This window comes from Embiotoca jacksoni, unplaced genomic scaffold (assembly GCF_022577435.1).
Source record: "Embiotoca jacksoni isolate LCO1_2020_lvr unplaced genomic scaffold, fEmbJac1.0.p SCAF_16, whole genome shotgun sequence".
Lineage (NCBI taxonomy): Eukaryota > Metazoa > Chordata > Actinopteri > Embiotocidae > Embiotoca > Embiotoca jacksoni.
In genome coordinates this window covers 727,920-750,077 of record NW_027185296.1, presented here as the reverse complement: position 1 = coordinate 750,077, position 22,158 = coordinate 727,920, and the positions used below count along the sequence as shown (strand labels likewise).

At 43.8% G+C, this 22,158-nt stretch overlaps 1 protein-coding gene across 3 annotated transcripts; it reads left to right on the top strand.

The window, feature by feature from the left end:
• The first annotated feature begins 1,297 nt into the window (after positions 1-1,297).
• fam20b (FAM20B glycosaminoglycan xylosylkinase) lies at positions 1,298-13,425 on the top strand. Of its 3 annotated transcripts, none has more exons than XM_069150040.1 (9): positions 1,298-1,496; positions 2,620-2,859; positions 3,006-3,253; positions 3,357-3,443; positions 3,546-3,655; positions 7,134-7,305; positions 9,954-10,145; positions 12,133-12,192; positions 12,282-13,425. In XM_069150040.1, exons 2-9 carry the CDS (start codon positions 2,731-2,733, stop codon positions 12,511-12,513), a joined length of 1,230 nt encoding a protein of 409 aa, XP_069006141.1. In that variant the 5' UTR covers positions 1,298-1,496; positions 2,620-2,730; the 3' UTR covers positions 12,514-13,425. The 3 variants fall into 3 exon arrangements, with proteins under 3 accessions (XP_069006141.1, XP_069006142.1, XP_069006143.1); XM_069150041.1 differs by having other exon boundaries at positions 2,555-2,859; XM_069150042.1 differs by lacking the exon at positions 1,298-1,496 and adding an exon at positions 1,511-2,443.
• The last annotated feature ends 8,733 nt before the right edge of the window (positions 13,426-22,158 follow it).

Below are 22,158 nucleotides of genomic sequence, written 5' to 3'. Positions count from 1 at the left end.
CATCAGTTTCATGCTCGTTGTTCTGTTGAAGGTCGTGTGTGACTGAAATGAGGCCGTGTGGTGATGCAAGCCGTGGTTGTTGCATGTCCCAGTACTACTCGACGGTAAGACTGACTTGGAGAGGTTTTGTGACTGTTAATGAGCATCTTTTCTTTATTAGTATGTTTTTTTTAATAGTATTACCTGCATATGTAAAAGAAATCTGAATTTTTCAGTCCGCACATAAAATATCACAGCAGAAATCACATCAGTAACTCCAGTTACTGTGATACTTTATTTTTAGTACATTTTCCTGATGACACATTACTTCCTGCTAGGTTGTCACCAAAAAAAGCACTTCGAGAGTAACAGGTAACCGTGTTTCGTCTATTGAGCATCTTTAAGATTTTACCTCCTCGCACCTATTTTAATTATCCAAATAAAACAATCAAAACTTTGAGACCCTTCAAGAGTTTGAAGTCGTCACAGTCTTGTTTGCAAATTAAGAAAAGTGGTTTAGTGGACATCACATTGTTGTAAGGGTTGACGGTCAAACCACCACCAGGTCAAAACGTGGTATTTGGCTGAAATGGGTATGAAATGCTCGAGGGCTTTCAGTTTGAAACGGACTCCAAGTCGGCGCGTCCGGCCGATCGATTCTTTCTCGCTTCTTTACAGGGCGTCCCAGTCAAATAGGTCTGGTTAGGGTGAGGTGGCAGAAAACAGCATTCTTTTGTTTCTGTTTCCAGTTTAACAATATTACGAGCGAGTATTAAGGGCCGCATTAAGTACTACTTTGTAAGTAGTACTTTTGTATTTCAAGAATAAAGTTGAAATCGGACTCTTTTTCAGTAACAAGTATATTATTTTGTCTTTTTGTGCATAAACACGGTGTGCTAATAAGCACACCCGCGTGTAGGTGCAACCATCCAAACTCCTCCATTTGTCTACATACGTTTGTGTTGTTTCTCCTTCTGAACAGATGCAATTTTCAGCACAATGTCCTCAAATTAGCCTTTATAGTGTCCTCCTTACGAAAACCAAATCTGAACCAGCTCATCTACGGGAGGGATTTTGTTGAAGTGCGTGATAAAGCAAGTAGTTTGATTCTTTACTCTCAACATTTCGATTTCACTCTCAAAATGCAACAACAAAACAAGAAAAGAAAAACCCCTTCCTCCTTTTATTTTTATTTATTATTTTTTATTTAATGGTGGCACCCATACATTTACATACAGTGCGCGCGACGGGCTCGCGGTGCCACGGCGCCACCTGGCGGCCGCCTGGAGCTCGCGCAGGAGGAGGAATTAATTTCGGAAGTGGACACGGCGGGTCGGGGAGAGAAGGAACCGAAGAGAAGGGCGGAGGAAAGGGAGCAACCGAAGGGCTTGTAGAAAATGACAACCCATCGTGACTTTTAGTCCCCGCGCAAATTATTACCCGGAACTTTGGAACCGCGGGAGCGCAGAGACGGCCGGACGCGACCTTATCCACGGGGAGCGACAGATGAGCGCGAGGTAAAGCGAGCTCGGTCAGCAGCCAGTAAACAAGACGACGGGGCTGTGTGCAGCTAGCGCGGCTGTAGCTAACACACACACACACACACACACACACACACAGAGAGAGAGAGTACGTAGGTTTGGTGAGCAAGCTAGCTGCGCTCAGATAGATGTTACCACGTCGTGGCAGATACGGTGACCTGATCAGACGCGTACTGGGGGAGGCATCACGGTGCCGTGCAGCGTCTCGGGTGTTTTGTGCGGTCGGTGCTGGGCAGAGCGTTTTCTCCTGCTGTGGAGGAGGTCTCCTCATGAAAGACCGATTGTATGGGAGCAGCGGCTGCCTGCGTGGCTAAACCCGAGTCGGCTGAGCTGTTAATATGTCGTCGGGGGTTTTTTATTTATTTTTTTTCGACGACTAATGGGCTCGCTTGTTGTCGCTGTGCCACAGGGCGACAGCATTACTCCGGGTTGTAACGTCAGCAGGTAAACGTGGCAGCGGTGGTGATCTGGAGCTCGTCAGTAACGCCCCTGGCTTCAGACCTTTTCTAATTTGGCTTCCCATCGCCGTCACCGGGACGCGGGCCGTTTCTCTCCAGCAGTGTCAAACCGTGAGGCTGTGCTGGGTCCACCACCTCACCTGACCCCCCTCCCCCTCCCCCCTCTCTCTGCACCACGTCCATCATCTCACTGGAAACAGTCATTAGAAAGACAGAAGTTTTACCTTGTTGCCTAACCCGGTGCAGGAGACGAGGGATGCAATTACCTTGAATCAGATTAAGTCTGCATACAGGAAACGGCAAGCAGCTTTGCTGTTGGCACACAGCGTACATTTGTGTCCGTGCTGCTGTTGGATTGCACACCGACCAGACCGTGTCGTCCTCACGCAGTTACATGGGCTGGTCAGGCTTCAGCTGTGCTGCAGTACTGGGTCATCCTCCGCCTCCGGGAGAAACAAGCTAGAGGTTCAGCAAATCAATCAGTTTTCTCTATACTCTCTATATATACACCCCCCCTTCCCCCCTCCCCCAAACATCTCTCATGTAAGTTTCCTGCTCTCTCCCTGTTTGCTCCAGGGAAAAAGCAGCATACCCACCCCCTCCCCCCGCCTCCTTTCAGAGAAGTTTGTCTTATTGTGCAGGCGGGCGGGTCGGTGACTGCGAGTCGCAGGGGCCATGCATCAGGGGTGAGGGGGATTCGGAGCGGGGGACACACACAGCGTCGGGCGAGGTCGGGGCCGGTCAGTGAGGAGATGAAGCTCAAACAGCGCATGGTGGTGCTGTGTGCCGTGCTCCTCCTGCTGGGCCTGGCCAAGATCTTCCTGCTGGATGGAGGTGAAGGATCTGCTGCCAGCCGGCGGGACCTCAAAGCGTTTCGCAAGGTCAGGGTGCAAGTCCATTACCTTTTAATGAAAAACATATACTGTCATTTGGAGGGACAAAATCTCTCGCTGGTGTCGAGTCTTACTCGGCAGTTCAGGAGACGATTTACATGCTTATTTCAAATCCACTTACTTGATTCTAACAGATGGAAGCTGGTCTTACTCTGTCTCGGGGCGCTCGCCTCACCCACACACTGCAGTCTCCGTGGGAGATAGCGAGCCAGTGGGTGGGCCCCAGAGAGGTGTACCCCGAGGAGACGCCGGAGCTGGCTGCAGTGCTAATCTCCCTGAGCGCTGCCAGGATAGAACGGGCAGATGTGGGTTATAAGGGCACGCAGCTCAAAGCCTTGCTGGTGCTGGACGGAGGACAGAAAGTCGTCTTCAAGCCCAAGAGGTCAGACATTTACAAAAAAAAAAAAATGGGATGAAACACTTACATTTTTTGCCCCCAAGAGTGATTTAGTTTTCTTATTTGTGTGCTTTACACCCTCCGCCAGATACAACCGAGACTACGTGGTTGAAGGGGAACCGTACGCAGGCTACGACAGACACAACGCAGAGGTGGCAGCTTTTCACCTGGACAGGTGTGTAAGCATCGTGTTGTTAGTCGTTAGTCTTACACCTGCTCTGATCTTCTGTCGCGTAAACGTCTGCTATCGTGTCCCGTTGTTACATCCCCTCCGCAGGATCCTTGGGTTCAGGAGAGCGCCTCTGGTGGTGGGTCGACTCGTCAACCTGCGAACCGAGATCAAACCCGTGGCCACAGACCAGCTGCTGAGCACTTTTCTCATGCAGGGTGAGTCGATGTCTACCCCGATGTGTTCTCTCACAAACGTTTTGTGAGAAGTGAGTGTGGCATGAATGTTTTCCCTTTCTCCTGACTCATCTGGTCCACTTTCTTTTTCACCCTGATCTCGGTTTTCATTGTCTCTCTGTTGATCACTCTCTGTCTCATTCGACCTAAGCAGCATACGCCATGCGAAGTCCGGTTGGTGAAGGTGTGGCGCTGTTGATACGCTGTAATCATGTCAAATCAAAGGAGTTATACAGGGAGGGTGTTTAATCCACTATCATAGAAAGAGCAAAGATAGATGCATCCCAAACTCAGGAGAGATGAATGTCAGACCGCAAGCCGTGGACTGAGAGTGCTGCAATAAACATTATTGTTATCAGAGGGGAACTCCGGCAGTTTAGCACATAAATGTCAGTTCAGAAGTCACAGGGAGTTAACCTGTGAAAACATTTCTATACACGTCTTCTGTGGCTTTGGATGAGCTTTATAAAATGTGAAAAAATAACCCCTGCAAATGAATTCTAGAAAGCCTACATTTCAAAACCGGTCGTGGTGGGCATGCAGTTCTAAAGACACGGTCTAAACCTGTTGGGTGAGCTGTATAAAAGAAAGTTATGTTTGTGGTTTTGTCTGGCAAAAACTACCGGCCTGATTTTCATGAAACATGAAGAGTGTGGGAGAAACCATAAGATGATCATTAACATTGTCAGATTGGACATTTGGCTTTCAAAATGGCATATATCTTGAATTCCAATAGATGCAAGCAAAGTTCAAAAGGGCAAAAACATAGGCCATTCTATAAATACAATGACTTCCCATCACAATCCACATTCACGGGCGTCATCGTCTACACGCGTACTTGCTTGAACTTAATGCAGCAAGCAGTCTTTGTGGAGTGTGAACAAATGTGTTTTGACACATCATTCTAAAAGCTTTGGAAACATTTTCAGTCATACGTCGTGGTCGCTGTTGTAGATTTGCATGTTATAGAAGAGTGGACGGTCTGCCTTGTTGGAGGTCTGCGCTCTCTCGTTTATCCTGTTATAGCTGGCTCGTCGTTAACTCGTCGTTACGTCGCAGTGTGATAACATTGCCACCACAGCGACAGCAGAGTGAGGTCACTGTCTGGTTGCATTCATTGTACTGCCGTGACTAGTAGCTCCCAAACACCGCCTCCCGTTTGAGTCGTCTCGTAGATGTGTTCAGATAACCACACACCACAGTGGAACAGGCTTCAATGAAGACAAACTTCAAAGGGTTGGTTCACCCTAATCCAAAACCAAAACCTGCTTTTACATGCGGGTGGTCATGCACGAATTTTGATTTTATTTGTCCAGATTTACAAATAGCTGACGAGTAGCTGACATTCTCTGCTAGCTTGAGAGGAACTATTTTGTCCTGAAAATACTTCTGAAAAAAAACGCTGATAACCTGTGGTGCAGATTATCCCGAGCACTTGTGAGAAAATAACTCTTCTGTAATGTGGGTAAAGCAAAGTTTTAAAGCTGCATTAGCGAACACGAGCCGTTGTTCACACGTACGCACTCATTAACACTGATCATTATCTTGAGCATTCAAAGTTCAACAAATGTAGCGCTTCTTCGTGTCACAGCACATAATAAATCTTAACTTGTTTCGTAAGAGAAGCAGGGCTTCATGCCTGTTTCAGAATAAGCTTAATAAAGTAAATCCGCTGTTTGAGAAAGTAAACTCTGAGCAGACTCGAGTCGGGTTTATTTCATTCATTTGAAACGCAGACACGAGACATCCAGCACCATCAGTTCACAGTAGAAATATACATGGAGACGGAGAACTTTAGATTTCATATATTCTTTACCAGTAAAAGGAAAAGACGACGGTAACATTGAACAAAGCCACTGAAGTAAAAGAAGCAAAAGAGAAAGCTTGGCAGCATGTTGAAGAGCAGCAGGGAGCTCTGACCCGACATAAGAGGAGATCAATTCAGACTTTGAACTCCTCTATTAGCTCTGTTTGCTGCAGCGCTCTCCTCATTAGTTTGTCTTTGTGGGTTCGAGTCGGACGCATTAGTTGCAGCATCACATGAACCAACCTTGGACCATCAAAGACAAGTGATTTTATTTCATAGAAAGAAAATACAACAATTAACATTTTCTAGTACCTTCAAGCCTGTGTAGAGCAGTGATGAATGTGTGCTCTGAGTTTGTCATATCACGGAAAAATGTGTAAATGTTTTTCTGTGATGTGAGACAGAAAAATGTGTAAATGTGAGGGGGGGAAATGTCTGTGTCATATCACAGCATCCTCTCTGGAATGTTTAAAAAAAATTTCTTCTGAGAAATCTCTATGTACGGGGAAAGGCCCAATGGATGGCAGTGATCTTCAGCCCCTCAGGGTGGCATAGCAGTGAAACCAGACACCATTCTCGTGGAAATCATTGCATGGGCTCAGGAACACTTTGGAAAACCACTGTGTGTGAACACGGTTCATCACTGCATCCAGAAATGCAGGCTAAAAAAAAAAAAAAAAAAAAAAAAAAAATCACCCATAGAAAGAAGAAACCATATAGAAACACGATCCAGAGATTTTGATCAGCTGAATTTTGTAATTGGAAGAAGAGCCTGCAAATGGTGAAAACACTTCTTGACATAGTCTCCGATTTAACAGAATTTTCCGCATGTTTATAAACAATCTAGCGGTTTGTAATTCACCCATAGAAATGATTGAAGGGAAACCAGGAGGGACCTCATGTTTGTCCCTCCTCGGACCGCTGCCTGTCCACAGGCTCCCCACGAGCCTCGCTGTTTCAGAGCTCCAAAGTCATTCGTGGCTCGTCCAAGTTCCGTTCAGGTCTTTACACTCGCTCATGTGGCCCACGGCTGCTTTAACGCTTATCACTTCATTTGGTCATTAACGTTTTGGCTCACCGGGGTACAGTGACGACTTCACAGGCAGCCTTTATGCCTGTTCCGCTGCGTCAATAATTCCAAGTTGTTGTAAGATATTAATACCCACAGATTCTGTTCTTCGGCGAACTGAAGTGAGGTGAAGATGATCCTGATGTGCTCTGCTGTGTTTTTGTCACCACTTTCAACCAGTGCTGAAATAATTTTGTTGTCACCAGCCAATTAATCACTCAACAGAAATGAAGCAGTGACTGTTTTCAAAACTGATTTCAGTTCCTTGCAATGAGCACACGTGTATGTTTGGTTGACCTCGCCAACAGTTGATAACTCGGTGTCCATGTATGTGCGACAGTGAGAATGCACTCTCTCTGTAGTTCACATTTTTCACTCTTCACACTATCGTTTTTTTTTTTTTTTTCCCCTCTCATCGATGTTCATAAACATCCTGTCCCTCGTCAGAATGCCGTGTTTGCATTATTCGCTGTATATAAAAGTTTGGTTCGACTCTCTTTTATATCTCGGCGTTGATGAGACGTCAAGTTCAACTGATTTCATTTTATTACACCCCCCCCCCTTCTCTCTCTCTCTCTCCTCAGGTAATAACACATGTTTCTACGGAAAGTGTTACTACTGTCGGGAGAGCGAGCCAGCATGTGCAGAGGGAGAGATCATGGAGGGGTCCTTAACCCTTTGGCTGCCAGACGTCTGGCCGTTGCAGAAACACAGACACCCGTGGGGACGTACCTACAGAGAAGGGAAGCTGGCCAGGTGGGTGTTGGGAATGAGCCCAGAGAAGGATCTCCGCAGTTCGTTTTTAAAGTGAGGGGAAATCCTGTTGAACAGCTCCTCCCCAATGAAAAAAAAAAAAAAAAACATTTCAAAAGTTAAACAAAAACAACAAAAAAATTGGCCTGTACTTTCTAATTTTGAACGTTATAGCGCTCCGCCCACTCCTTTTTTCTGAGAAACACTTCCTGTCGGGGTGAATGAAGGAGGGGGGGTGTGTCAAACATCATTTGATGCAATCTATTACAACTTGTAGTGTGGCAGCACTAAATACTTGTTTTTTGTAATTTATAGACCACAGAAGTGAGTGTAAAAGTTAAATTATGAACACATGGTCTGTAAAAGATGTTCCCTCCGGTTGCATTTTAGGCCGATTCGATGCTTTGATCAGATGACCGACAGAACCGACAGGACAGCCGTCTGATTAGCTCGATTTTTTTTTTTTTTTTTTTTTATCATAGGTAGTTCAGAATTTTAAGTTTATTTATGAATGTATTAATTTTCCTTATTACTTTTTTCATTAAAATATATATTTATTTGTTTTATTGGTCATTGTATTAGTTGATTAAAAAAATATTTTAAAAGGAACACAGGTTTTGTAAGGATTTATTTCATAGGTCCTTAACTTAAAGATTTTTCTAGTAAAAAAAACATTTGCAGTTTGTTATTGATTACAGGGAACAAACAGTCAGTAATGCAATGATGCTTTTAGTCTATGACAGGAAGGCAGCTGGACATGCAAACATGTGAATTTTATCTATGAATTTAATTACCAACATGTAGGAGCAATAACATTTCCAATAATAAACATTAACAATTAATAAACATTAACTTGAGTTTAAATGGACATTTCTGTTTCGCTCATGGTTACTACTAACTTCTGTTGCTGTTTTAAGGAGACTTAACAGAAAATGGTAAAAGATTACAGGCCTATAAAACACTTCATAAAAGAGCTGCAGCGAGTCGACGGAGCAGCTTTCTTTACTTCCACACACAGCATCCTGCTGACATGTAGTCCTTCAGGATGAAAAATGTGTAGTTACCAAAGTTTTGGGCTAAAAAGCTGATGATGATACTGAAACGGACAACAGTGTGTCATCCTACGGTTAGATCAGCTGCTCTCGTCGCCACAGTGAACATTTCACAATCGCGTCTGCGCATTCGCTCGTGTGTTATTAGGTTTCTCGCTAAACTCAAGTAGTAAAAGACACTTCGGTCCACCTGCTGTTTCAGATTCCAGATTTGTTTTCTTTACGAACTCATCCTCATTTGCGATCTAATTTTTCTGCTGCTGTAAAACTAAGTTTTCACAATTCGGCAGGGAAAGATACATAAATGTCAATACTGCGCACACAGCTGCTTTCGCATCTTCAATACAAAGAAACCATCAGCACATTATATTGGCATCCTCAGAGAAAAGTTGCCTTCAGCACCACAATTCACTCTCACCTGTCATTAAATATTAAGCAGACGCTGACTTTACAGGATACATTTTTGGCAGAATTTCACGCAAAGACTGATTCAGCTTCTTGTCACCTGCTGAGTTAAAGCTGAGTATGTGTGCGGAACAGATGTGTGACAGGAAAAAAAAAACAACCTCTGCTCAATCCAGCTGCAGTGATGCTCCCCTCTTAACATCATCACATTTACAATCGCTGAAGTTCAATTGTAGAAATCGCACACACAAAATCACACGTGCTATTTAGCCCAGGCGAGCATTCATATAAATGTTTCACTGAAAATCTCAAAATCTATTTCAGGAAAAGACAGTTACACCAGTGGCTTCCAACCTTTTTCCCCTCTGAGAGCTACTTTGACAAGATTAAAGCATCCGAGAAGTACATGAGTAGCTCTCGGACACTCTTAATATTTATTCACATGGCTAGGCTCTACTCTGTAATATTTATTCACGTGGCTGGGCTCTACCGAACCAGATAAATATGCTACTTTTACATGAACAACACAAATTGATACTCCACACACATATATTTAAACCACTACCTACTGGTTGGAGACCCTTGCATTACACATTACAGTGCCAATATTTTAGTTTTCATGCAGTTTAGAGTGGGAAAGTCTAAACAAAGGTGTTTTCTGTAGCTGCCAATCACACACTTCCCTTAAACACTTCACATTCAAGCTTCTGGTAGATGCCGACATATTCTCAGACAAGTGTTTGACCAAAAACAGTTTAAAAAAAAAGACAGAAATAAGGTGCTCTGATTTCAGATTGATGTCATATAAGTGAGCCCAAGTAGAGCCTACGAAAAACACTGATGAGATACACTCCTGCACGAACATAGCAAAAGTTATGCCTCTTCAAAGGAAAATGTTTTAACGTGAATCTATGTTTGGTGTCGAGACGTTGTCCCGAATAACAAGGCATTCTAAGTTACTGAAGTCTGAGCTTCATTCAGACAAGCGCTTTGATTTCGATGTTCAGGGTCTGCGACTTGTCGTGTGTTATTGGCACCAGCCTTTCTAATAATTGTGGCTCCATGTTTACCTGCCTCACCTTTATTTTCTCTTTCTGTGAAAGGCCGTGGGTGGCAGCTACGCGTATTCATGACAGAATCAAGGCAGATTGTGATCTGGTTTCTTAGATGTGCGTGTGTTTGTTTAACCTCCAGGTGGGAGTATGATGAAAGCTATTGTGAGGCAGTGAAGAAAATGCCCCCATATGATGCAGGGCCGAGGCTACTGGATGTCATCGACACGGCCATATTCGACTATCTCATTGGGAATGCTGATCGGCATCACTACGAGAGTTTCCAGGATGACGGAGGCGCCAGCATGCTCATCCTGCTCGACAATGCAAAGAGGTGAGTAATAATGGGAAGGGCACTCTCACATTGTTCCCAAGGAAAAGAATTCGCAAATAAATCGGTAGCCCACACTTACCGGAAAATGCTGCAATATTAACCGACAACAAAGCCTTTCTTTTTCCAAGTTCACTCTTTCATCTTACAGTTGAAGTCTTATTTTTTTTTTATTTTCGTTTTCAATTACAGTTTGTTTTGACATTTTCCCATATGCCCATCTGTTTTTCAAGAAATCATTATCACCATTGAAACTACTTTATAACTGACTCATGATAAACACCCACTTCCAAACTGTTAAACCGTCTTTGAAGTCGGTTTGTTTTTTTCTGATCAAAACCCAACAGTGGAAAATCTTCTCTGTAACATTTTTCACATTTGGTCAAGTGAGAAGTGAAGTGTAGGAATAAATTAAGCTTTTGCTGAGAATAAATGCAAAAACTGCCCAAATCTCTCTCACCACTTAATCTGAGTCGTGTCTGCTTGTGCAGGAATTTATTTCCCTTCAATGCTGTCGTTCGGCCCAAAGTAACAACTGATTATTTGATTTCACTCAGAGGAAGTCCAGTCTGAGAAAAAAAATCAACGGCCTCTGTCTGTAATGTAATTTATGTCGTTTATTTGCAGTGTTGGAGCCTCAGCGAATTAGAAGTTCTGCTCTGCACGGTGGAAACCCAGTTGTTAGACAAGCCCGTTCGTACCATCTGGTCTTTCCTGTGTTTCCCCAAAGTTGTAGCAAGTACAGGAGGTGAAGTGGATATGATAGCATTTCGATGAAACAAACATTCCATTGATCAAAAAAAAACATGTCTCCTTAGTTTAAACATTGTTTGAAAAATCTGGGATAATGTAAGTACACAGCAAAAATATGTAACATGGTTTCCGCTCGTTTTCAGACGTGCTCGAGCGGGAACATATTTTCCCTTTTAATAAATGATTTAAATAATCATGTAATACAAAAAAATTCAACTCATGTTGTCATATAATTCAACCCTAAATTAATTCCCTTCCAATGTGTAACAAAACAATGTGACTTTTCACATCATCTCCCACTTGACGTTTTGAGCTTTTCCCAAAATCAGCCTGAAGGCTTTGCAACAAATATTATTTCATGCTCGTAGTGGATGTTTTTGTCGAACTGAAGACTCCTCAGAGGAAAATATGCCATGTGGAAACTGCTGTTGTAACAAACACAATATTTATTGTAGGTCTGGGTAAATCAGAGAGGAACGCTTCTGCTTCCGTTCCGACTTTCAGAGCATACTCTGTGTGTGTGTGTGTGTGTGTGTGTGTGTGTGTGTGTGTGTGTGTGTGTGTGGTGTGTGTGTGTGTACACAGTGGTATGGCCAGCAGAGTGTGGCTAATGGATTTTGATGGATTTCTCTAAATCGCAGTACAGACAGGCCTCTGGCTTTAAACGCCTTACTTTTAGTTTTTGTCTGGATCACAACAGCAGGGCGGCCATAAGAACGCAAATCTCCGCGAGGGAGGGAGGGAGGGAGGGAGGGAGCGATCGATCAGAGTCGAGCGAGCGACGGTCAAAGTTACGCCATTGCTCGGATGAATGCTGCGACCTCCTGTTTTCGGTTTTTTTTGTTTTTTTTTTAATGAAAAGCTCATCTTTTGCATCGTCCAAAGCATCGAGTAACTCGGGCGTTTTGGACCACTTTAACTGGCTCCTCTCAGTACCAAGGAGGAGTGGCTCCACTTTGAATTCCTCCTGGATAGCTGAACTCCTCACCCTGTCGCAGAGACAGAGGCCCACCGCCCTAAAAAGAAAACTTCAGCTGCTTGTATCTGCAGTCTTATCACTTTGGTCTGGAGTTCACGATCAGACGAGAGTGAGGGATGAAGAGCGCCTTGCACTGCGGATCGGCTCCCTCTTCACCACTACAGTCCGGTACAGCGACCGCGTTACTGCTGCCGTTGAAACGAAAAGGCCTTTTCGTGTTTGACTCAGTCTCGTTAATTGTTTGTTTTTCTGGTGCAGCTTCGGGAACGCAGCTCTGGATGAGCGGAGCATCCTCGCACCGCTCTATCAGTGCTGCATGTAAGTCAGGAAATGATCAAATCTCAGCCGTTGCTCACGAGATTTCTTTCACTTTAACCTCCCTTTTGTTTTTTTTCTCTCCCCGTCAGGGTCCGTGTGTCCACGTGGAACAGGTTGAACCTGCTGAGAAGCGGAGCTCTGAGCTCAGCTATGCGGCAGGCCCTGGCCTTCGATCCCATCCACCCAGTCCTGGCCGAACTACACCTCGCAGCCCTGGACAGGCGTCTGTCTGGAGTCATAGCAACCGTAAAGCAGTGCATGGAGACACAGGGCCCCGACAACACTCTCATAGAGGACCGAATGAACCTCCCACATCCCTAGAAACAAGGGAGGAGAAGAAGTGACAAAAGAGCAGCCAGGACTTTACTTCCCAAGCCTGAAGAAGAGGAGAGGGACCACACAGATCCGCCTCGGTGTTGAAGGAGGAGGTGCAGAGCGAGTGAAGAATCGACAGGGTGGAACAAAGATCTTGTACTTCTTCGCCCCTTGTTTGTCACTCTGAAAAGACCAGAGTGGTTCTCTAAAAGAGTTGGAACTGTGTCACCTTCAACCGTACAAACTTTCTCTCAGGACTGTTGTGCACTAAAGGACAGTATCTGCTGTAAGAACCCCTTCGTCTATTACTACTGGTTTTAATGATAATCCTACCTTGTGCCAAATCCTCCCTCCAGGTCACGCTTTTAGTTAAGAGCCAGTGAGGGAGGGAGGGAGGGAGGGAGGAAGGAAGGAAGCAACCCACCCACCCGGGCAGATGAACACGCTCGGGAGAGGAGGAAAGCTTAAAATGAGCCACCGATGTCTCGATGAAAGACGCTGCACAGCCCAGTTAAGGCTGTTTGGAGCTTTCAGTCCGAGAAACTGCAAAGTCGGGTGCTGTTGAATTAAGAGGATTTCTTTTGTTGTTGTTGTTGTTGTTTTTTTTCTTCCTCGAATTGAAAAACAGAATAGAGTCCACTCTGCCCCATCAGTGTGTACATATTTAACTACGTAGTGACGTAAAATTACGAGACGAAAGAATATAATTGTGATTATGATATTAAAATAAACCTAAGGGGTGTGTGTGTGTGTGTGTGTGTGTGTGTGTGTGGATGTGCGGGCGAGTGCCATATTGCGCCGTAAATAAGAAAGCTACTGACATGAGAGACTTGAAGCGCAGGGGACACGGAGGTTGAGTGTGTGTGTGTGTGTGTGTGGTTTCGTCTTCAGCATTAAACTAAGATCTATTTAATTGTGCTTTCTCTCCGTCTATCTTTTCTTCTGTGCGTTCACCACTTTAAAGGACAAAAGTCTGTTGTCAGATGCGTCAGTGCCAAAAACGTTGCGATGAAAACATCATTTGGCTTTGTGCAGTGCAGTTTTCATGCTGGAAAGGGCTTTCATTTTACTCGGATTTGTTTGAATTTTTTTTTTATTTTTTATTTTTTATTTTTTTTTAAAGTCAGACTTGATGATGTGTCACAAGTCAAATCTGGAACATTGGCGAAAGCAAGCACTGAGTTTGCAATAACAAGTTTTATTTTTCATCGTTTCTCATCTCACTTTCGATAAATGTTGGTTTTGATCTTTCCAAATATGAATTTCCTCTAATGCCTTGAATGTAGTTTAGATTTATGGCACCCGAAAATGTTTTTAGTTCCACATTAGTCAAAATAGAATTGATGTCTCATTGTCTGATTTTCGTCTGCAGCTTTCACTAAAGGCTGGTTTCATTAATGTTGTCAAGAGAAGATTTATATAGACACAAAGGTGGGGGCCAAGAGTTCAGAGACTGTTCCTGCCGTGCATGAATGGAGCGCAGCGCCGTGACGTGGAGGGGGGAACTTTGACATGTTTTTGTGATGACTGTTACGTGTGCATTTGCAATTTCACCGTGAACCGAAAACTTGAGCAGAGAGTGCACATCAGGGTTTTTGTCCATTTTTTTTGGGGGGGGAGTGGGGGCAGAAAGAAACAGAAAGAAAGTCGCCGGGGGACATAGATGTATGTGGTGAGTCGGGGTGGTGTAGACAATTGCGTTGTTAAGGGCAGGAAATGAGTGTTTTCATTGCATTGCGAACAGGCTTGTTGTCATGTTGCAGAACTTTTGTGCAATGGCGTAACAGTTCGGGTCGTTTGTACCGAATGTTTTCTCAGAGCGTCGCAGTAGAAATCGGTGTTCGCAGTCTGAAACCTTCGGGAATGAATTCATGGACGGCGATTTAGGTTCTGATGTTGATGGAAAGATGTGACTTGGAATATTTACTTCCATTTGTTATAGCCTCTCCCCGCTCTTAGTGGTTGTGTAGAGCAAGTGCCGGAGCAGTTTTCACGTCAAAACAAAAGCAATATACACTTTGATGATCAAAGTGGTGGGAGACTTTCAGTTGTGGTTGGCACACCTGCGCGTGAGTCATCATCATCCAGCTGTCAAAAGGTCTGATCCTTCAGCTTTGTGAAGATGCTAAAAGCAGCTGACTGCAAGCAGGTGCAAAGTGTCTGAATCTTATTTCAACTCTTCACCTTTTTCATATTTCAGAAGTGAGCAAACTTTGATCTTGTGCCGAGCCTTTGTGACGTCTTTCACATCATGCTTGTTCCCTCGGGTTGGGGGCGGGATGGGGGGGTTGTAAAAGGATGTGTGTGGGCCGCAGCTCATTAACCCGATCACACTTCCTTCCACTAATATCCTGACGTATCCGTCAGCTATAACTAAAATACCCAACGTGCTGTGACCGTACTTCTGTTGCTGGACTTCCCCCATTGAAACATGAGCTTCTGTGGCAGATCATCTTTCCACCACCGCAGCTTGTCCTTATCATTTGACATTTGCTTTATTTAATTTTTTTTTATATATTTTTTTTTTTTTTTTTTTTTTTTTTTTTTAAACCCCTGGCAGTGGTGATATCATGGCTACAAAGCGTAAGCTCTTATCGTCCGCTCTGAGTTGTGTTGCGGCACCCACAGAGAGGAAGCATCATTGTGAAACCATGTGGCAGGTCCCCCCCTTTCCCACAGGCAGATGTTCACTCAGCCGCCTGCTTGTCTTGCTGTCACATCCAGCCTGTTCTGTGTTCATGTGGGGTAGCGAGCCAGATGATGTAGGACACCTGTTTCGTTTAAGCTAAGCAGGTGTTTTACTTGGGACATGTACCAAAACATTGAAACTCATATGAAAACCGCAGTGTTTATCGTGTTGGGGCATGTTGGGTCATGTCAGAGTAAATACTGAAGGGGCTTGTTCGCAGGGGCAACAGTTCATTTTGTGTTGAGACGGAAAAAGCACAAAAGGCACAGAATTTATTTTTTTGTCTCCGTAGCAACCGCCGCGCCATGTAAGATTGGGCTTTTCTTTAATTTTTTTTTTATTTCACTTTATTAATCCCCGAGGGGACATTTCTTCACTACAGCAGGAGTAGGCTTTGTTTTCTTCCTGTGTTTACGCCAATTAACAACACCCTCCGATGGACAGCGGAGCAGTGACCACGACGCAAAGTCACCACTGAATGCGACAGATTCTGCAAAAGTCCCAACGCTTACAGGAAGATGAAACCCTGTTTGTGTAGGAGATAAAGATAAAGCCATGAAATGTGACACGGTGAGTGCTGACTCACTTCAAAGAAAGAACAAAGAAATAGAATATAACATTCATGATTATGTTGTCATTGTTGTATAATCTCATGAAAGTAAGACGGGTCCTCTTCCACCATGTTGTCACTATGTTTCTACAGTAACCCACAAGGGACAAACCAGACACTGACTCTTGAAAGATGAGTTTTGCAAGTTCCCTAGCCACCGCAGGTTCTCTTAAGTCGCAAAAAAAAGCATCAAAAGCCAGCAGTTCAAACCGAAGTAGAGAGAGTTGCTGCTGTGGAGACGTTATATTGTCTCATCTGGTTGCTTTGGTGTAAACTGGCAGGTTTTAGAATGCTGCAATTGTCAAATCGTCTCGTTTTGTGGTCAAAACCGGGACTTCCATAGTTGGAATGAGGTGTTCAGTTGTTTGCAATGTGCAACCTTACCACTAGATGGCCCTAAATCCTACAAGCCTCTTCTAATTAAGCATTGGGCTATTAGAGCAGTTTAACTTGGTGCTAAGGAATAAAAATCCACCTCCCAGCACCTGTGAGGCTCTCTTAACTGAAATGCTACAGTTCACTGCTTTAATCTGCAATCTAAGGCGTAAAATCGACAGGCGGTGGTTTGAATGGAGTCGGTCGGTTTCGAGCTTACGCTCCCAGGTGTTCTGTATTCGCCCAAAGCACCCGTGTGGAGGATTTAGTGGCACCTTGTGGCGAGGTTTTAGATCTGTGCCGACTGAACACCCCTCACCGTCATCTCCCCAAGTGTGTATGAGAATCAAGAGGCAACCAAGCACGACGTCACCCGTCGCTTTACGACCTGCTGTTTTTAGCCCTCGTGTTCGGCATTTCGTCCCATCACCATCTTCGGTTTTTAAGAGTCAGAAGTGAACATATTTGGACGTGCGGGTGAGGAGCGTGGATCTGAATGGTAAACCTGAGTACATTACACCCGCCGTGTGCCTGTCATGTCAGGCCCCCCCCCCAAAAAAAAAAAAAAAAAAAAAAAAAACAAACAAACATAACTCTCTTTGAGGCCTGATATCTAATCAACGATGGAAATATTTTCAGAAGAACCGCCAGAACACTGATCAGGAGTGATTTAGCAAATTCAATTCAATTTTATTTATATAGCGCCAAATCACAACAGGTTATTTCGTGGCACTTAACACATTAAAGTCCTTACAGTGGAACTTTACAATATTACACAGAGAAACCCAACAAACAAAAAAATTCCCCTCAGGGGTTAATAAAGTAACTACCGAACCTAACCTAACAATACAACAATTTCCACATAAGCTTGGAGGGAAATAAAACAACTCTTTAAGGGAGAAAAACCTCCAACAGAACAGCAAGAACTCCCTCTTAACAGGAAGAAACCTCCGACAGAACCAGGCTCAGAGGTGGGCGGAGGTATCTGCCTCGACCGGTTGGGTGAGGGGAGAGCAGAGAGAGAAAAGGACAGCATAGAGATACAAGACATGAGCTGTTGGTGGGGACGACAATCACAGCAGAGACGTGCAGCTCCGCGGACGGGAAATGTGCAAAAGAAAGAACAGAAACTATGCAAGCGAGGGAAAAGAATGGAGATGAAACAAACAACAAACAAAAACTGCGGGAGAGAAATTAATGAGATGTAAAGGTGAGATATGAGTGTATAGAGAGTTAAAGAGTGACATTTATAAGCTGTGGTGGCGAGATATGAGTCTATAGAGAGTGAACGAGTGAGAGGAAAGAACCTCATCTAACGAGGTCCCCAGCATCCTCGGCCTATGACGTCATCACTACCCTGCTCTAACTATAAACTTTATCAAAGAGGAAAGTTTTGAGTCTAACCTTAAAGCTTGAGAGGGTTTCTGCCCCTCAAACACAAACTGGGAGCTGGTTCCACAGGAGATAGCTGGTTCCACAGGAAAGAGCTGGTTCCACAGGAGAGGAGCCTGAAAACTGAAGGCTCTTCCTCTCATTATACTTTTGGAAACTCTGGGAACCACAAACAGATTGTGAGACTTCCTGGATTAACTGGATTTTATGAGACCCATAAAAATCCCACTGATTAAGATATCTATAGCCTTCCGCAGAAACAATAATAGCGGCAACAATACATCATCTACGGTGGTACAAATAGTTTAGTCTTTTAGACCTAGAGGAGCTGACCTTTCTGTTACCAGCTGACTGAGCCACTTTACCTCGCTCCCGGTGTTTGCGCTAAACTATGCGACCCATCTGCCGGCTACAGCTCCACACTTGAGTTGTGCATGAGATTAGTTTCAATCTCCTCTTCCAACTCCGGACAAGGGAATAAATGTTGTTTTGTGTGTTTGTTTGTTTTTTTTAACGGTCAAACAACTCCTTCAAATAAGTTCGATTTGCCAGATTTAACCAAAATCATCCTTCACTCGCGCCACCCCGGCGAAGGAACAGTGAAACGCGGATGGTCTACGCTGCAGAACCGCTCGCGTCTCCGGTGTCCCAGAAACGGGTTGTCTTTCAACCTGTTCTTCACACCTCCTGATGAGTTTTATAGGAACAGCGTCGTAAAAAAAAAAAAAAAAAAAACAGTGACAGAGAGAGGCCCAGCCGACATGATGTAGGAGGTTTCACTCGATTCGTGTGCGCCTGTCGCCGCGCTGCAGAGCAGACTGAAAGCCAATCAGCTCCCGGTGCGCTGGTTTCACTCCTGCTTTTCTTTTACGCATCTCTTTATGTATGTACATTGCACGAACTCGCTGCAATCCCCCCCCCCTCCTCCTCCTCCGCCCCCGCGTCCTCCCACCCACACACAAACACAGACCAAATAAAATGCAGGTCATGAGCGCATTCTTTCTAGTCACTCCCCTGCGTTCACGCTGAAAACCTGTCGCTGAGCTCCTACAGGATGCTCAGAGCACTGATGGACCAGAGGAGGACGGATGCTGAGGGAGGTCGCGTGCTCCACCAGGGCAAGCGCGCGAGGAAGCTGGCAGTGGTGGTGGCCGTGCAGAGCGTGCTGGTGGCCGCGTGCCTGTTGTTCACTCTTCACGTTTACTGGAAGTTTGACAACGAGGTGAGTGCTGGGCAGACTTGTACTTTATTATTATTATTATGTAAAAAAAAAAAAAAAAAAAAAACGGAATTCTTAAATCAATTTTATGCAACTTGAGAGTTGTTAGAACAAACTCTCAAATACATCAACGCTGTGTAGATTCATTTCATGCAAGTAGCCTGCACTTGTTGATTCAGACAATTTTCTCTGCTCTTATACAATGTATTTAACATTTGCTGTTAAAACTCTCAATTAATGTTAGATATCCGGCACACATTTTTATTTCCACAAAGACGAATTACCTGACATTTTTTGTCTTAATAATGTCTTTGTCGTGCATGTGCTCACAAGAGACAGGAGGCTGCAGAAACTGTAAAGCTGTAACTAAAATATTACACTACAACAACAACAACCCTGAAATTGAGAAAGGACCAAACTCTGACCAAATTAGATTATCATTCAGAGCTAGAAGTTAATCCAAGCTGTTTTTGTTTTTTTTCTTGAACTTGTCATTTAATGGGGGCTGTTGTTTTTTTTCACTGAGGGAACTGAGTAAATTATATGATTATGGCAATATAAAGCTTAACATTAACTTGTGCTGTTGTGAAACAATCAGGGAGGTATTATATTTTAAGTTTCTGCTCACTCGCACAATACAGATGCTCGTATCAGGCGCTTACTGTTGCAGGACGTTCAGCTCTGAGTTTTTGAACCCATCACTGTGATTACATTGAACTGCCTTTTAAAAGAGGTGTGTTTAATTTTGATTTTAAATCTTTATCTTAAATTTAGACTCGGTAGATTAAGGGTCCGTTTTAGAAGGCTGGATGACTGATGATCTACACAGACATATGCACAGTTACAGTATAATGATGATTATTTTAATGACTAACATTTGTTCTACTTTTAGGCTGTACCTATTGCCTATCTGCTGCTCTCACTACAGTTATTAATCATCCCACTGCGTGACTTTCCCTAGTTTCTGTCACCCTCTCTGTTTCCACACCACATTTCTTAACCACTGCAGCAAACAAACAAGTTAGAGCTTCCCAGTCGAACATCAAGGTATCGCAGAGCAGAGCTGTGACCTTTCAAAAAAACAGAGATCAACATTTTTAACATTAGTCACACTAGCAGTGAAGACTAGCTAACACCTGGGAAGCTGCTGTAGGAAGTCAATAAACAAAGTGTCTAATGTTTGTTTGTGTCTTCTCTCAGCAGACGTCCTCTCCTTACGAAGACTTTGTGCACATACAGTTTGATGCCATTAAAGGTGAGATAAGACCTTCGAGTTCTGATGTGATCACGTGCCCCCTTTTGTTGAAAAAAAGAAAAAAAAGAAGAAAAAAAGGCTTTTGAGATTCATATCAAGCTAAACAACAGACTTTTTTTTGTTGTTGCACTTTCCACTTCCTGTTTCACACTCCTCTTTTCATCCTCCAGTCCCTCCAGAAAATTCAACGCTGAAGTTTGCACACACTCGTAGCAGTGCTCAGATTGATCTGAACGAGAATAAAGACAAGATCTACATCAAATGCACCGGGCCCTACGTCTTGCATATGGACGTGTGCTATAAGGAAGAGAAGATGGAAGGGATGCTGCAGCTGCAGGTGGTGGGGCGGGACGCTCCCGTCAGCTCTTTCCCGCTGCAGGCTTCCCATGAGGTCTGCAGTGGGCTCCACAGTTTAGCTTACCTCCGGGTGAAGGAGGTGGTCAGTCTGCACTTGTACTGCAGACAGTGGTGCCACATCAAGAATGTGACTGTGGGCCTGAGCTACCTGCTGGGGAAGAATTGTGCATATTGATGATGAGGGCCATTAAACGCTCTCGGAAGACGAAAGATCCAGAAGCGCTCGTCTGTGTTCGTCTACCGCTAAGACAGCAGACACACTAAGCCTGATTCACACACGTGGTATGACTTGTGTTGGCAGACTTTTTTTTTTTTTATAGTTTGTTTATTACCTCAGCCAGGGTCACTGTGCCTTATAATTTGACCGGCAGTGAGAAATCTCAACAGCTTGTGCACATTCCTGGGCGAATGATTACTTGTGTGTTTCAGTTCTTTTTGATTAAGGCTGCAACTGACTATTATTTTCCATTTGTTTATTTCTTTACTAATCATCTGGTACGGAAAGCATCAGAGATGCCCTGGTGCCAAAGGTGGCCTTTTGAAATGGCCTCTGATTGTCCAAAGATATTCAGCTTACTCCTATGTAAGACGAAGGAAATCATTTAAAAAGCTGGAACCACTCTTATAGCAAAAACATCATTTGTTTTCCACATGGGACACGTGTTCACATGGATGACACATCAACATGTTTACTACATGTTGATAACATGGGATTCTAAATGGGCTTCACGCCACACACAACATGCTTAATGATTTATTGACTTTATGGGGTTTACAAAAGAAAAGAAATCCAAATTACTGCTTTGTCAGAGTTGAATGAGTGTTTAACTGAATGTTATCCAAAATAATGTAACTCCTGGTCTGCATTCAGGCTGCTGCTTTTTTAGGGGGTTTCGAAGCCTCTGCACTTCTCAGGTGCTCTCTGGTTTATATACATACATACATATATATATACACACACACACACACACACACACACACACACACACACACACACAGCATCTTGTTCAATACTTTATTTCACTATAATTTTTTGTGTTGTACCTAATGAATGTATTTGTTATTGGTGCCTTTATCCCCCTGTTGAGGTCTGATCTGAGTCTCATGAAGTCGCATGTGTGCCGTGCGGCTGCCAGACATGAAGTTTTACTTCTCATGGCTTAACAGACATTAGACAATAATATGTAGGTGGCCAAATTTCCTGACCTGTGCTTTCTTTACCTCACATGTTACTGGACATGATTGGATTTGCTTGGTGCTGGTGTCTCTGGAGTTAGACACGTGTCAGACAGGCTTGAAGCTCCTCTGACACAGAGTGCGCAGAGGACAGACCAGAAAGGAGATGAGTGAAGTGGGAGTTTTTACTCTTTTGATTGTATCTGCACTGACAGTATGTACATTTCTTTTTAATGTTTTAATAAGTCACCTTTTGACACGTGTTATTTTAAATTATGCATACAGTTGTACAGCATCAACCAAGTGCTGACTGATCCCCTTTCTTTATGCTGTATTTGTTAAGCTATGAAGTTGTCAATGAAAAGTCATGTTTTGATGATTGTGGGATCAAACTCTTTGAAGAATGTTGTGAGGAACATTATACTGTACTGTAACACAGGTTTACCGTCTGGTCCAGTGTTTTAAACAATGCAATGTTCTGTGTTATTTCTTCTTACATTGATTGATTTGATGACTTTGATTTTCAAATAAAACCTTTAATACACTGTAACCAAAGTAGTGTGTTTTAATTAGGAGAC